The sequence below is a fragment of the Oreochromis niloticus genome, unplaced genomic scaffold (genome assembly GCF_001858045.2).
Source record: "Oreochromis niloticus isolate F11D_XX unplaced genomic scaffold, O_niloticus_UMD_NMBU tig00007743_pilon, whole genome shotgun sequence".
In the NCBI taxonomy this organism is placed as follows: domain Eukaryota; kingdom Metazoa; phylum Chordata; class Actinopteri; order Cichliformes; family Cichlidae; genus Oreochromis; species Oreochromis niloticus.
The window spans coordinates 5,692-21,826 of record NW_020328741.1 but is presented as its reverse complement, the minus strand read 5'-3'; the positions used below and the strand labels follow the sequence as shown (position 1 = coordinate 21,826).

General features: G+C 40.6%; 2 protein-coding genes across 2 annotated transcripts; one reads left to right on the top strand and one right to left on the bottom strand.

The window, feature by feature from the left end:
- Window positions 1-1,818: 1,818 nt before the first annotated feature.
- LOC109199942 (leucine-rich repeat LGI family member 2-like) lies at window positions 1,819-11,775 on the top strand. The gene is made up of 6 exons (XM_019355294.2): window positions 1,819-1,853; window positions 8,184-8,255; window positions 8,346-8,417; window positions 8,521-8,690; window positions 8,845-9,009; window positions 10,132-11,775. The coding sequence occupies exons 1-6, from the start codon at window positions 1,819-1,821 to the stop codon at window positions 10,947-10,949; spliced, it is 1,332 nt and encodes a 443-aa protein (XP_019210839.1). The 3' UTR covers window positions 10,950-11,775.
- A 1,689-nt stretch (window positions 11,776-13,464) lies between these two features.
- Window positions 13,465-15,082, bottom strand: LOC109199948 (golgin subfamily A member 6-like protein 22). The gene has a single exon (XM_019355300.2). The coding sequence runs from the start codon at window positions 14,640-14,642 to the stop codon at window positions 13,482-13,484; it is 1,161 nt and encodes a 386-aa protein (XP_019210845.1). The 5' UTR covers window positions 14,643-15,082; the 3' UTR covers window positions 13,465-13,481.
- Between the last annotated feature and the right edge of the window lie 1,053 nt (window positions 15,083-16,135).

Below are 16,135 nucleotides of genomic sequence, written 5' to 3'. Positions count from 1 at the left end.
TATTTTAGTTGTCACCACAAGGAGGCACTGTTTATTGTAAGGGCACGTATGCTGCGTCATCACGCCCCTAAGAAGAAGTATACCCACAACAAAATGGCACCCATGAGGAATAAAGTTCCCAAAATATTAAGGACATTTTTGCCTCCGTCATCATTTTCTTTCGAGTTGATCGCTGTCGATGCTGCAATACTCAACAATTACTTCAACTCACTAATTTAATTAAAGGGTTTTGTATTAAATTATAACGTAATAAAAAACCACAGTGCACATGTGCAAGTAACAGTAGCCAGCTGCTGCCACAAGAGGGTGACGAATTAAAGGTTCACAGAGAGATCTCTTTACTTTGGGACATTTAATCAATGTGTATTATTACATTTGATTAAACAAGCACTGCTTTTCCTCCAGGCTTCTAAAACTCTTTCAAAGTTTCTCTTTTCAGTCTTTTTCAGTCCAGTCCTTGTACCAAAAAGTTATCTCATGAAATGAATGGAGGACAAAAGAAGATGTTTTAGACCTAAACCCCCACTATCTACACCAGCTGAATAGCATCTGAAAATCACATCTTTAACAGACAGACAAAGTCCAGCAAAGTCTCCACACAGGACCTGAGAGATGCATCTGAACCTTCAGTTCACTCCAAGATCACACATGTGCAGGAGAACTGAGTGCTGCTGTCAGATTGAAAAGTGCTTTAAACATGATGATACTGTCTTTGTTAAACAGCAGAATAGGTTTATAAAGTATCATTAACTAAAAGTGGTGAAATAAATATCTCTAAATCTACTAAATGTAGAATTTTAAATTTTGGACAGTTTAGTATTACAGCTGCTGATTAAACAATAGAGACAGATGTGTAGTAAAACTTTTATTTAGTGTTTCAAGTCAAAAACAAACAGAGCAGAGATACAGAGAAAGTCTTTTGATGAAAAAATGAAGATACTCAATGTTGAGTTTCCCCTAATCATGTGTGTGCAGTTGGGTGAATGAGGCTGTGTCGAGTGTTCAGACTGAGTAGAAATGCACTGTGCTTGTCCATTTACATCCTTTAGATCCAATCTTGACTCTTTTGCCCACTAAAATAATAAACCAGTACTTCTTTCTGTATGTAATATAATCTAAAGCATCCACAGTAACATTTTCCACCATACAACTGCACTCTAAGGTCAGCACGGTGGTGCAGTGGTTGGTACTGTTGCCTCACAGCAAGAAGGTCGTGCATGTGAATCTGCTGGCTGCTGTTTGCATGTTGTGTTGTCTGAGGGTGCTCCGGCTCCCTCTCACACTCCAGCAACTCGCTCTTTAGGTTAAGGCGATCGTGGCTCAAGACTTGGGAGTTTGCCTTGTAATGGGAAGGTTGCCGGTTTGAGCCGCGCCCTGTGGCTACAATGTAGCTTGCTACCATCGGTGTGTCAATGGGTGGATGACTGGATGTGTAAAGTGCTTTAGGGTCCTTAGGGACTAGTAAAGCGCTATACAAATAAAGGCCATTTAATTGGTGATTCTTTTGGCAATTACAATCATCTATTGTCAATGGGATCATGAGTGGTGAACTGTCAAGTGTGTACCCTGAGTTTTACCTTGTGAAAGCTGGGATAGTCCTCAAGCCATCTCCAGCAACCCTTAAGTGCTTAAGAAGAAGGAAGAAGGAAAGGAAGGAAGGATAACTACACTTTATGATCTCAGCTGTGATTATTAAAGGTTTGTGCTTTCTAGACATTCCCTGTAATAGAAAGAGCAGAGGGGTGTAGTACTTCATCACGGCCAGAGGGAGGCACTGTGGAACCATCAAACAAAAGACCCCAGTGCTGATAAGGCAACATGCTGTCCATTACCACCAGGTATGAGGACACAAGGTAGGTGGCAAACTCATCTGATCCATCCTCAGTCGCCCCAAATGAGAATAAATGTGTTACTTTCCTTCAAGTCCTGTCATATTATTTTGTATCTACAAAACTATTAGAACAGAAATATTTAACTTAAAAAGATAAATCCAAATAGATGAATGGATCTTTTTTTTTTTTACCTTCATGAATGTCATGAATATTTTCTGGAGAATAGAACTGGTACTTGTAATGGTAGTGCCCATTGCCTGAGATCCCATGATTGTAAGGTGACTGAGAAATATTTTTAATTACACGGTTGTTGATGTGATTCAGTCTTCAGCACTACGGTCACCCCGGTGTGTCGGCCACAACACCAATTAAAGCCAAACTGTCTCAGAGTGTAGAAGAAGAAGCTTGAGGTTTGTTCTGAAACTTATAAACACCTGTATAAGAACAGAATAGACTTGTCCTATAAACTTTGGGGCCTTTCTACACTACTCTGCGATGGCTCTTGATAAAACTTAAATATGTGGGATGATCTTGGACAGTTTAAAGTGGGCCTCTGTTCCTGTAAAGTAGATTGTGGTAAGGACCCGACACGCACACTGGATTTCATTCACTATAGGTTAGTTTTATTTTCGTTCTGATGTTCCAGCATCAGTCACACAGGAACAGCTGCTTCTTCCTCCCAGTCTCCGTCCCCGTCATCACTATTTAAAAATAGAGAGAAGAAGATGATCACCTTGAGCAGTCACACCCGCCCTCTCAGCCACACCTCGGCACCGCCCTGAGAGCTCACTGTAACACCCCTCTGCTGCAGCAGGCCGGAGACCACACCCCCGCCACATAGATCATATCACTACTGTGAGATAAAAGTGAAAGAGCAGCTCACAGATCAGTGGGAAGTCACATCAGGAGAACATTAAGTATTTGTAGCGTGTGATTCCCTTGTGTTTTCAGTCTGTGAAACAGCTGTTTGTCCCTTCACCAGGCAGGTAAGATCAGCAAAACTGCACCATAGGATGGTTTATACCTAAAATGTTTTTTAAAAATATATTATTAACATAACAAGAGGAAACATAGATTTGATTCTTTATTTATTCATTTCTTTTCTTTTCTTTCATTTTCTCTTAAGCTCAAAGGCTGTTTTTATTTCCACAGTGATGGCAGCAGCAGCGTTCAGGAGCAGAGGACTGGCTGGTGTCAGAAACACCAACGTTTTAATCCTCATCTTTCTGCTGTCCCTGGTTTATGTCACAAATTCACTGATGAAAGTAAGAACAAAGTCACTGCTGAATTAACTGTTGTTGAAGGTACTTCTATGAAACATTTATTTGCAAATGTAAAACTACAGTTACTATGTAACTCATTATAAGCATATCAGAGTTTAAATGGACGCATCCTGTTTTTGTAAATTTAAAAAAATTCTGACAAGTTTCTTAGAACAACTTAGGAAATCAGAAAAAGCAAGAGCAGCCAGAAGGAAGGCGGGTCAGTCAGTTTCATCTCTATTGCATGTTATCAGTCAAATTTGGTCATGTAGGAAACAACAAATGCGTATGAGTCATATCAGTGCACACTAAGAGAACTGCAACTCAGTCTGACTGTAGAAGTAAGTTTGACTTATATCCCCATTAAGTTATACATATGTAACTTTATTAAATTAATTTGGTACATGTTGTGGTAAACAGAGAATGTCTTTTGCTTTTCAGATATTGACCAATAATTCATTAATGTTCGATTATATTTTTAAACATTATACATGTGTATGTCATTTGTATGTAACTGTATCATGTGAAGATTTTCTCTTGCGCTTCTTCGTCAAGCCCTAAAGTTAAAATAAATCAGAGCTGATGCTTCTTGTACAAACTGTAGCATCCTCCCCCGCCCACTTACAATGGAGACGATGACTGTCTTACTTTGCTTCCTAACTTTTCTTGAATTGTTCTTGAAATTAACAATTCTGAAGTTTATGGATTTTATAAAATATAAAACTGCAAAAATTATGTACAAAGCCAGACACAGTACCAGGAAATGTACAGAGGATGAATTGAGGGGAAAATTAAATATGAAGACCAATGTTCCCTCTAATTTTTCATGTGTCTGAGCGAACACACAAACTCCCTGAGCGATCCCTTGGACCACTGTGAGCGACATCAGACGTGTGCACTGTGGTCACGCCAGCATCTAATCCATCCAAGTTACATGGTTTATTACAATAATCAAATTACAGCATTTACATTTATGTTAGACTACTTTTAATTAACTGCTTTAGCCCACTTACAATGAAAATTTAAAAAATCCTGTTCATGACCTGTGTAGTATGTTAACACTATTGGAAGTAAAAATAACTTTCACTCCAATTTTGAAAACACAACTTTTTCTTTTTTTTCTTCATAAAGTCTGAGTCTGTGGTCTGGGAGAGTCCTATAACTCTCTGTCTGCAAAATACAGTATATAATGACCAATGCTGGGCAATTAATTATATAGTTACTACTTCAAAAAGTAACTCAGTTTGGCAAACAACAAAGTTTTTTGCAGCTATTTTTTTTTAATGCAGTCAAGGCGTTTTTTAAATAAACATTTCAAACTATTTACAGAACAATCAGCTGTTCTGCATCAAATCTGATGCCACACAAATTATTTGTGCCACTCCAAAAAATAATTTCTGTCCACTATGAGATAAAGGAGAACAACAGCCTGATACCTGCAGGCCTGACAGCAGGAGATGTATCACTGCTGTAACACCTGTAACATTCAGCAGCTGCCTCATTGTTCTGACACACCAACAAAACTATTGACTACACTACACACTAACTACACACTAACTACACAAGATTTGCGCTAAACGTCTCAAATCTCTCACATGTCAGCAGTAGCGGTTTTAGATACGGGCGACACGGGCGGTTGCCCGGGGCGGCATCGTGGTGGGGGGCGGCATCACGGGCATCGGCAAAAAAAATAAATTAAAAAAAAATTGCTGCCCCGACATCATGCCAGCGCATATTGGGGATGGCATAGGCACCGATCGGTTTTCTATCGCCCATTTGCTGGGGGCGCCCTCCGTTTGCAGGGTGCGCCTGCTACTTGCAGCGCAGGGAGGAGAGGGCGGAGGGATTCTCTGGCTGGCTGGAGCAGCGTCTAATAACCAACTCGCAAAATAAAACAAAATAAAAACAAACCAACAAACACGAAAACACCAGACATTATGATCCAGACTTATAATTTGCACCGATGTTTTTCTATACACGAAAAGCGAGCGCGAGAGCCCTCGGTGCGCCTGCTCGCTGCTGAAGTCAAAGTAAACTTTATTGTCATCTCCGTTACATACAGTCCAGTACATAGAGAGACGAGACGACGAGGCTCCAGTTACAGCAGTGCAAGTAAACGAACAATAAATAGTTAAGAGTAAAAACATTAATATACACTTTAGGACTCGGGGTAAAGGGATCAATAATAATTTAAAATGTATATTTTATATTTTGTTGATTTAAAGTCTCACACACAACCGGTTTTTAAAGTTTAAAAAAAGAGAAAGAAGAGGAGGAGTGTAGCGACTTCCACAGTTGCTAGAGGGACTGAGCCTGCCTATTTGCCTGACGCGCTGTCAACTTTACACAATAATGCGAGAGGTGGAATTGGTTGCTTGTTTATTAAAGTGCTTGAAAAGTTTACAGAGCAATGTGATCGGCTGCAATTCAAACTCTTAAAACATCACAGGCTCTAATCAGGTCAACAAAAACTACGGCTGCCAGCCCTCATCTTTGTCAAAATCAAACCAGTGAAAGACAGATTGACAACGCCCTCTTAATGTCACCGCTAGCACCCACGTGACTCCCGTTACACATCACCATAGCAACCAAACAAATGAAAACCCAGTGGTCATTAAAATTCAATACATTTAATTATGGCTCCTAGAAGGAGAAACGAGCAAAAGATACAGGTAAGCAGATGTGTCATTGAATAATGGCAGGTCATGTATCCTAAAACATTAAGAATCAGAATACTTTATTAATCCCTAAGGAAATTATGTGGGTTACAGTTCCTCCAAGAAAAAATGGTAAAAATAGTAACAGTAACAGACTAAACTCCAAACAATATATACAATAATATAATATTAATTAGTCAGTGTCAATTGTTGATTTGTCCTGCTGTAATTGTATGACGAATTATGTCTGTTTAGTAGCCGTTTCCATACTATGCATACTCTCTCTCTTCATATGTGTGCGTGTTGTTTGTGTGTGTGTGTGTGTGTGGGGGTGGGGGGGGGGGGAGCAGAGGGAGTGTTCGCCCAGGGCGCCAAACAGGCTAGGACCGCCACTGCATGTCAGAACACCGCCGTCACTCCTAAAACTTCCCCCGGTTTCTTAACTAGATGCCACGTTGCCATATCATTTTTTGATTGGTCGACACGGTACTTTTTTCGACCAATAGGAAAGGGTTGGGATTTTTTGGTGTTGTGTTTGCTCACAGGCTTTCGAGCGTTTTCCTTGTAAAACGCCGTTTTTACCGTTTCTTCCCACAGTAAATATAAACAACGATAGTATTCAGGAAGAAAACCAAACATTGCAGATATTTTTATCATAACTCTGGTTTTACGTGGCCCATCAACACAATTTAAAAACTGGTATAAAGTCCACACTTTTCCCGTCAATTGTTCCGTCTGTCCTGCTCACATCTCCAATGGTTGTACGCGTTGTCATTAACGTGGCTTCACTGCACATCAGCCACGCCCCTTTGCTAGCTAAAACACCGGTGTCGGCACATAGGACGCTGTCATAGCGTGTCAACAACGTTGATTGGCTGCGTATACGAATGTGAATCGCATTATTGGCTGGACTATAGGATAAGGTGGCGTCGTTCTAATCCCATACAGGAGCAGCCAGTCACTTACTGACTAACACTGCAAAACAGAATTGTTAAAGTTTTAATTTTAATTTCAATTCAGGTTAGATTTTTTTTGTGCGCAACGCAGATTTTCTGTGCGCAGAGACCGTGCCAGCAGTGCGCAATTGCGCACGTGCGCAGCTTAGAGGGAACATTGATGAAGACTCTTAAAGCACGGACAAGGGTTAAAACCTTTTGTTTTACCATTTATGAGGTAAAACTGTGGAACAGTTTTCCTGTGGACCTACAGCAATGTTCAAGCATTAGTCAGTTCACAAAGATGTTTCAAAAACTGCTTTGGAAGAAAATGAAAGTAATAAAGTTGTAGACTTTTAGTCAAGACCGCCTAAACCAAGATCAAGACAATACCAAGATTAGAGGGTATCGAGACCAAGACAAGACAAGACAAGACCAAGACCAAGACAGAGACAAAAAGGTCTTTAAACTGCAGCCAGGTACTGCTTTGTTTACAGGTGTCAGGCATATTTCTGTGTTTTTGCGATGCACTCGCACAGCCGTCCTCACCGCTGTCTCACTCACTCACTGAGAGGACAGACGCACGCTCCACTTGACTGCAAAGCAGATAATGCTATTAGAAATTGAAATAAAGTAGAAAAACTTACTTTTTGGCATACAAATTACTTTTTTTCGTGTTATATTGTCTGTGTTTGACAAAATGTGCTGATTTTTCACATGTGATAGCAGAACTGAATTGGGCATGCACAGGATGAGTCACATCATTTGAAACTTAGCCCTGATTGGAGAAATTATCCCCGGTCTCCCCTATTATGTCTGTGTTAAATATACAAGTTGTGGCCATTTTCACAAGATTTGATTGTTTAAAATTCACATGGACAAAGTAAGGATTCTGGGGGACACGAGGTGTGCTCCAGCAAATATTTCCTCTGTGGTCCCATTAAAGGGATTTTTCTACCAGCTATTTTTGTGCAAAGCTAATTGAACCTTGTGCTATATTAATGTATCATTAAAGTAACATTAATACATAAGAAAATTACCTTTACTTCTTTAAATTTTAATTCTCATAAATATACGCAGCTTGAATCAGTTTGGTAGAACATGAGCAGAGAAAAAGACGAAAGATTTTAAAATATCTCTACATTGTAGAGAGCGACTCTAAACAGAAAATGAGTAAGGAACGGGTTAAAGTGGGACTCAGCAGGTGGGGGAACTCTAAAATTGGTTGTAGTGGCTCAACAAGAGGTTAAAAATCGCAATTTCTATTCAAAGCTTCAGTAAATTTTCTTTGTGTCCAGGCTGTGATCAGCTGATCTGGGCTGCTGGTGCTTTGAGGTCCTGATCTGAATTAGACAGGTTTCAAGGATTTCGAGTGCTCAGGCAAAATAGAAAAGTGCTGTACAAGAACCAGTCCATTTACCATTTGGTTTACTAGCTGGCAAAATGTTGAAATTGATCAAAAAATATACTTTTCTTTTTCTTCTTGTTGATCCATAGATTCATTGAGAGTAACAAACTAGAGACTACATCCAAATATGCCTTCAGAGGACTCAGGGACCTGACTCACTTGTATGTTCCAGTGACTGAAAATACAACTGTTATCTGTTATACATGATTTAATGATGTCTCTTTTTCATAATCAACTGCATTTGTTTCCAGGTCTTTGGCAAACAATAACATTAAAGCCTTGCCCAGGGACCTCTTCATTGACCTTGACTCCCTTATAGAGCTGTAAGTTTGTACATAGTTAAATAGGCAAATAGCGTACTGAGTAATTCTTGCAGTCTGTCTTTCTCCCAATTCAGCCATGAAACACAATATTCCCTTTCTGCAGGGACCTGCGAGGCAATGCCTTTGAATGTGACTGCAGAGCCAAGTGGCTTATGACGTGGTTAAAGAACACCAATGCCACAGTGTCGGATGTTGTGTGTGCTGGACCAGAGGACATGAAGGGCAAGCGCCTCAATGATATGACCAGCCTGCAGAATGAGTGTGTCTCCACAGGTGAGAAACACCTGAGCCAGCTGCCCTTCTCTCATGTCCAGCTGAGATCAGGATCAGAGAACTCAGCACAGTCTTTCTAAGTTGTAGAGGTTATTCATTTAACGTGGCTTTGCTGGTTTGTGAAAAATACATTTCCCGATGTTCCTTTCCACAGATTTCATCCTTCATCAGTCTGTTGCCTCAGAATCGTTGTCTGTTGACACATTCAGCTATAAGAATGATGTCTACGTGGCCATTTCTGCTCCCAGCACAGAGAGCTGTATGATTTTCCAGTGGGACCACATAGAAATGAACTTCAGGACTTATGATAAGATCACAGGTAAATTTTGATTTCGACTTTTGCAGGAAATGTGTCCTAACTTACGAGATAACTGGAAACCCCTCTTGATCCTGCAGCGCAACCTTCTAACCATTTAAGTCCTTGCAGGCTGTGTCGACCCAACGTGTAGTTACATCTCTAACCCACATAGCAAGCAGGTCTGGCCCAGATCTGGTATCAAGCCGGCACTGCTGGCTGACTTCTGGCATGATAAGACGTATGCCATCCAGATATGGGCCAGGCCTGGTATAGATGGCACTGTCTATGTGATGGCATGCCATATCTTGCTCGATTGTGGTTTGGGTCATGTGGCCCAGGCTCATAGAAAACAGGTCTTCCCCTGATCCGGCATCAAGCTGGCACTTCTGACTGACTGGTGTCATGGCAGGGTATATGTCAACCAGATGTGGGCCAGGTCTGGCAATGATGGCACTGTTTATGTTCCTATTTTCCTATTTTAGTTGGAAGACCCAAGTGCCATGTTGATATACTATACTGCTATGGTAGCCAACGTTTCAAATTCAGGTATGACTTTGGGAAAGGAAATGTGCTGTAAAAGAATCAGTTCATTCACTGTCTGAACAGAGGTTCGTAATGTTACTTTTGCACTATTTATGTTTCGGCACATGTTGTTATTACATGGCTTGATTAAGGTACACATTTGGCTGACATCTGGGCCAGCACAGGGTCAGCTGTGTGTCTGCGACTGGCCCGTGGCTGCACACAACTTACACATGGCCCACATACCGCAAAGAATGACGGTCCTTTGGTGCCAGAGATGGGCTAGCACAGGACCACCAGTGTGTCTGCAACTGTCCTTGTGCTGGCCCATGTCTGGGTCTCCTCTGGCAAACCTGATCTGGGCCACCAAAGGGCCGTCAGTCTTTGCGGTATGTGGGCCATGTGTAAGCACATTGTGTGGGCCAGATCTGGGCCATACCAATTTTGCTATGTGGGCAGGAGGTGCATGTCAGGTTACGTGGAAGGTTGGGTGAAGGGTTAAAGGGAGTTTCCAGTGACACTGTAAGTTAGGAAGTCTAAATCACACATTAGGCTAACAAACACTCCCAGAATGCTCCCAGTTTCATTCTCACGCGATTCATGTGTTTCTCTGCCCTTTAGGTCAGTCCATTGTGGGGTGCAAATCTGTCATCATCGAAAATGAGGTGTTTGTCATTGTGGCTCAGCTGTTTGGTGGTTCCCACATTTACAAGTTTGATGACGACCAAAGCAGGTTCAATAAGTTCCAGGATATCGAAGTGTCCAAGATCTCTAAGCCCAATGATATTGAGGCCTTCCAGATTGGCTCTGATTGGTTCTTTGTGATTGCTGACAGCTCAAAAGCTGGCCTCTCCACCCTCTACAAGTGGAATGATAATGGCTTTTATTCGTACCAGTCACTGCACGAGTGGTACCGCGACACGGATGTAGAGTTTCTGGACTTGGATGGGAAAGCTCACCTTATTCTAGCGAGCCGCTCACAGGTTCCAGTGATCTACCAGTGGAGCCGGAGCAACCAGAAGTTCATCCTGCAGGGTGAGATCCCCAACATGGAGGATGTAGTGGTTGTGAAACACTTCCGGATCAAGGAGGAGCTCTACCTGGCTATGACGCGGTATATCGGTGATTCCAAAGTTCTGCGTTGGGGCACCAAACAGTTTGCTGAGATCCAAGCTTTGCCCTCTCGAGGCTCCATGATTCTCCAGCCGTTCTCTTTCAAGGAACGTTACTATCTGGCTCTGGGAAGCGACTACACCTTCTCACAGATCTACCTGTGGGATGAGGACAACATAATCTTTGACCGCTTTAAGGAGGTGTACATCCAAGCCCCACGCTCTTTCACCATGGTATCTACCGACCGCAGGGACTTTATTTTTTCCTCGAGCTTCAAGGGAAACACGCAGATCTTTGAGCACATCATCATCGACCTGAGCTTGTGAGGGGCTGTGCCTTATCGTCCCGTCTGAAATCAAATGTCTTCCACTTGAAAGACAAATTCAAGAAGGAAAAAAAAAGGAGAAAGGACCTTATGAACTGTTAAATATCCACACCTTCATAGATTTCACTCACAAATTAGAGCTGGGTCAAGATATATTGTGACTATTTCTGAATGGCCTTGCACTCATGGATCCTCAGACTTTCTGAAGTACTACCCTTTCATAACTACTACTATTCTCTTAAAAATACCACTGAAGTTCATGACGGGTTAAAAAAAGAGACATTTAATTGAATCTATCTGGATTTATCTTTTTTTGTTTAATATCTTTCTCTTAGTAGTTTTATGCAGCTATAAAAATACATCAGGACCTGAATGAACGTAACAAATTTATTCTGATTTGCGGTGACTGATGATGGATTGAATGATTTTGCCACCTACCTGTATCCTCATACCCTGTGGTAACGTACAGTACCTTGCCTTATCAACACTGGGGTCTTTTGTTTGATGGTTACACAGTGCCTCCTTCTGGCCGTGATGAAGTACCACACCCCTCTGCTCTTTCCATTACAGGGAATGTCTAGAAAGCACAAACCTTTAATTATCATAGCTGAGATCATAGAGTGTAGCCGTTTGTTGGAAGGTGTCTTTGTAGATGCTGTAGATTATAATGCATAGAGTAGGAAGCAGTGGTTTGTTGTTACAGTTAGTAAAATATCCAGGACTTGACCTTATACAAATTCATTAATGGAGAATCACCATTTAGATACAACTTCTAGATCTGCTGTAATATAATGTGGCAAAGTACAGAGAAACTTTATCAGTATTGCAAAGGAACTGTGTTTAGATGATGTCAGGGAAAATAATTCTCCTGATATGTTTAAAAGAAAAACTGTTTTGCCCAGTTAACAATATTTTTTTTACTACCATCTGAAGTCAGAAGCATCAGAGGCAGAATTTGTATGACCACAAGGAAGGAAAATAAATGTACATGTAAATATATCTTCAAGCTTACTGAATTTTTTTTTCAAACTTTCATTCTGCTTTTGGAAATGCTGAATGTTGACAAGCTCCAAAATGTACATAAACCAAGGATTGTAATGTCACCACCTGTTTGAATGGACCTTTGCACTTACAAAACTCAAATGTTACTGCAGCCTGCAAGAGCATGACATTCAAAAAAGGGTGTTTGCCAAATTCTTTTTAGATAAACCTAACAAAGACTAAAAGTGCTGCTAGGTTAACAATATGCAAGCATTACAATTCTTTTGTATGATTTTGTTTAAACCTAATGAATGTTCCTCTTACAAATATGATGTAATGTCAAAATAAATCTGTGAAAACATGACAAGTTTATTTATCCCACTGTAGTGATTAATCACTGATACTGATCATTAAAAATAAAACTTCCCTTCTTTCCCTAAAAAACCCCAAAACCCCAAAACGGACATTATGATTGTAAAGTTGCACAAAGAAAGAAGAAACATTCAGTACTGTCTGGTGTTTGAATGGTCACAGATGCAAAATTGTAAAACCTTATAATGTGCAGTGTGTATGCAATCTAACCAGCATTAAAATCTCACCATTATATTCTGGCGTTCACATGTCAGTATTTCAGACACTCAAACACTTAAACACCTCAAACCCACTGTCAAATATGCTGGTTCAAGTGTGGTGATTTGAGCTTCTTCTGCAGACACAAGCAATAAAGCACCTTGCAGTCAACGAACTCCTCTGTATGCCAAAGTGTTTTAGAGTCAAATGTGAGGCTGTCTGTCCGACAGATAAAGCTTCTCCTAAATTAGGCCATGCAACAGGATAATGACCCCAAGCACAGCAGCAAATCTACATCATGGAAGTCCAGACCTCAACCTGACTGAAATGCTGTGTATAAAGGAATGCTTGCAAATGTCATTGATTTGAAGTTATTGCTGCTAACTGCTGGTTCTGTTAACGACTCAATCATAGAATGATTACGATATCAAACTAAAACAAATGCCTGAATCCTAAATTGTGGATATCCTATTGTGGTGATCTAAAATGTAACACTAAATGTGATTAAAACACTAATAATCTGGACTCCAGGGCTGAACGTCCGCGAGGATCACCAGCCCGAGGAAAAGACAAAATACACATGACTCTGTGACAAAGACAATTCATTCTTGAATGAAGACATTGATCAGACATATTTAAAATGCAGCCAATTGTATTTATTATGAAATTATTGGGGAAATAGAAGGGGGGAGGGGGGGGGTTGTCAAGGAAAGGGATAGAAAGGAGGAAAGAGATAGAGGAGAGAAAACCCCAACAATGCCCTCTGAGCAAGCACTAGGCGACGGTGGATAGGAAAAACTCCCTTTAAAGGAAGAAACCTATGACAGAACCAGGCTCTAGAGGGGGCAGTCAACTGTCGGGACTGGTTGGGGGGTGAGGGTGAAAAGAGAGAGAGGGGGAGGGAGATGGGACAGGTGTTAGGAGCCAATTTTGTTTATTATGAAATTATTGGGGAGAGAGGGAGGGAGAGGAGAAGGGAAAATTAAGTTGGAACAGAGGTGGAGGAAGATGAGGCAGGAGTGGCCCTGCGGAGGAAGAAGCGGAAGCACTTTTTCTTCTTCTTGAGTTGCTTTTCCACAAGCACTTTCTTCTCTAGTATGAGGGATCTCAACTCGTCCACTGTTTCTGTATTTTGCTTCTTAAGTTTGTTGCATATTTTTTCCACTTCTTCTAATTTGGCTTGTTCTTCTTTGAGCCTTTCTTTGAGTTCTTTAGCTGTTGCCTCCTGTTTTTGCACTTTCTCCTTTTCTCCTTCCAGTTCAGCTGTTGTGTGCTTAATTTTGTTGCCAAGTTCTTGCAGCTTTTGCTTTGTCTTCTCAAAGTCTTGGACAAGAAGAAGTTTTTCTTTGTTCTGCTTTATGTCCTGTTGTTCTTTTTCTTGACACAGCTCTTCATATTTCTTCCGTGTTTCATAATGCATTGCCTGCAGTGCTCTGTATTTTCCTTCCATGCCTTGGAGCTGGCATTGCATTTCTCCCTGGTTTATGACCAGTTCTTCTTTCACTTCAAGGATTTCTGTATTTTTTTGTAAAGCATCATCGAGCTTTACTCGCAAGCCTTCATTGTTTTTCTCCATGTTCTGAAGCTTGCAATCTAATTCTTTTTGTTTCATCTCCTGTTGCTTTTTCTCTTGCAGCAACTCATCATATTTGTGCATTGTTTCTTTAAGCCTTGCCTGCAGCATCCTGTCTTTTCCCTCCATGTGTTGGAGTTGCCTCTCCATGTCTCGCTTCTTTATGTCCTCTTGGTTCTTCTCTTCGAGGATCGCTTCATTTATTTGCAGAGCTTCATCAAGCTTTACTTGCAGCTCGTCATTTTCTTTCTTGATGTACTTAACCTCGCGGCCCATTCGCCTTTGTTTGATCTGCTGCTGCCTTTTCTCTTGAAGAACCTCTTTATTTGTTTCCTGATTTTTATCATCCCTTGCTTTTACCACTCTGTATTTCATCTCCATCTTTTCAAGTTCATCATGCATCTGTCTTTCTCTCATGTCCTGTTGTTTCTTCTCCTGGAGGATTTCTTTAATTTTTTCTTGAGCTTCATCCAGCTTTCCTTGGAGCTCTTGGTTCCTTTCCTCCATGTCTTTGATATCCCACTGTTTTTCATCAATAATACTCTCCTTTTCTTGGAGCAGGTAGGACATTTTTTTAATTGAGCGCTCTGTCTCTCATTTTCCTCCATCAATAAGACAATCTTCTCTCTGTTAAGAAGATTTTCATTCTCCATTTCTGCCAAGCGCTTCTCCTCTAAGTCAACTTGCTCAGCCCAGGGAAGAGAGGAGAGGTAAGGGTCTTCTGGTTCATCCCAGGGAAGAGCGCCGGGGTCAACTTCTTGACTTTTTGGTTCTTCACCTTGAGACATGTTGGAGTCTGTAGTCAGGATCCAAATGTTTCTAAATGGTGAACAGTTGAGGGCTGCAAACAGAAATGCTGCCAGTAACGGACTAAAAGTCGTTATTTCTCACTGTTATTTGTCGGTTTTAGGATCAAATGATCACGTTGGTGGTAAGACTCTAAATCTGTGTCACGAACAGTCGAAGGCTGCGAACATAAATGCTGCAAATAACAGACTAAAAGTTGTTGCTTCTCACCCCTATTTATGGGCTTAAGGATCAAAGGCTCAAAGTGGTGGTAAGATTCTAAATGGGTGCGATGTCACGATTCTGGACAACATGGTTACCATAGTTAGAATAATAACTTTATGATGTGTTGCTAACATTTTGGTTGTTGTGATGATTCAAATTTGTTCAGTAAACTTCATCAAAATGAACATGTGTTGACGTAAGCATATATTTGGATCTCATATCTTCTTATTAAATGTAGCTAATGTCCAATAAACTGAACTCTGGACTTACTTAACACTAATATTTCATATATTACTTCAACTCACAAATTTAATTAAAGGGTTTGTATTAAATTATAACGTAATAAAAAACCACAGTGCACATGTGCAAGTAACAGTAGCCAGCTGCTGCCACAAGAGGGTGACGAATTAAAGGTTCACAGAGAGATCTCTTTACTTTGGGACATTTAATCAATGTGTATTATTACATTTGATTAAACAAGCACTGCTTTTCCTCCAGGCTTTCTAAACTCTTTCAAAGTTTCTCTTTTCAGTCTTTTTTCAGTCCAGTCCTTGTACCAAAACTTTATCTCATGAAACTGGATGAATGGAGGACAAAGAAGATGTTTTAGACCTAAACCCCACTATCTACACCAGCTGAATAGCATCTGAAAATCACATCTTTAACAGACAGACAAAGTCCAGCAAGTCTCCACACAGGACCTGAGAGATGCATCTGAACCTTCAGTTCACTCCAAGATCACACATGTGCAGGAGAACTGAGTGCTGCTGTCAGATTGAAAAGTGCTTTAAACATGATGATACTGTCTTTGTTAAACAGCAGAATAGGTTTATAAAGTATCATTAACTAAAAGTGGTGAAATAAATATCTCTAAATCTACTAAATGTAGAATTTTAAATTTGGACAGTTTAGTATTACAGCTGCTGATTAAACAATAGAGACAGATGTGTAGTAAAACTTTTATTTAGTGTTTCAAGTCAAAAACAAACAGAGCAGAGATACAGAGAAAGTCTTTTGATGAAAAATGAAGATACTCAATGTTGAGTTTCCCC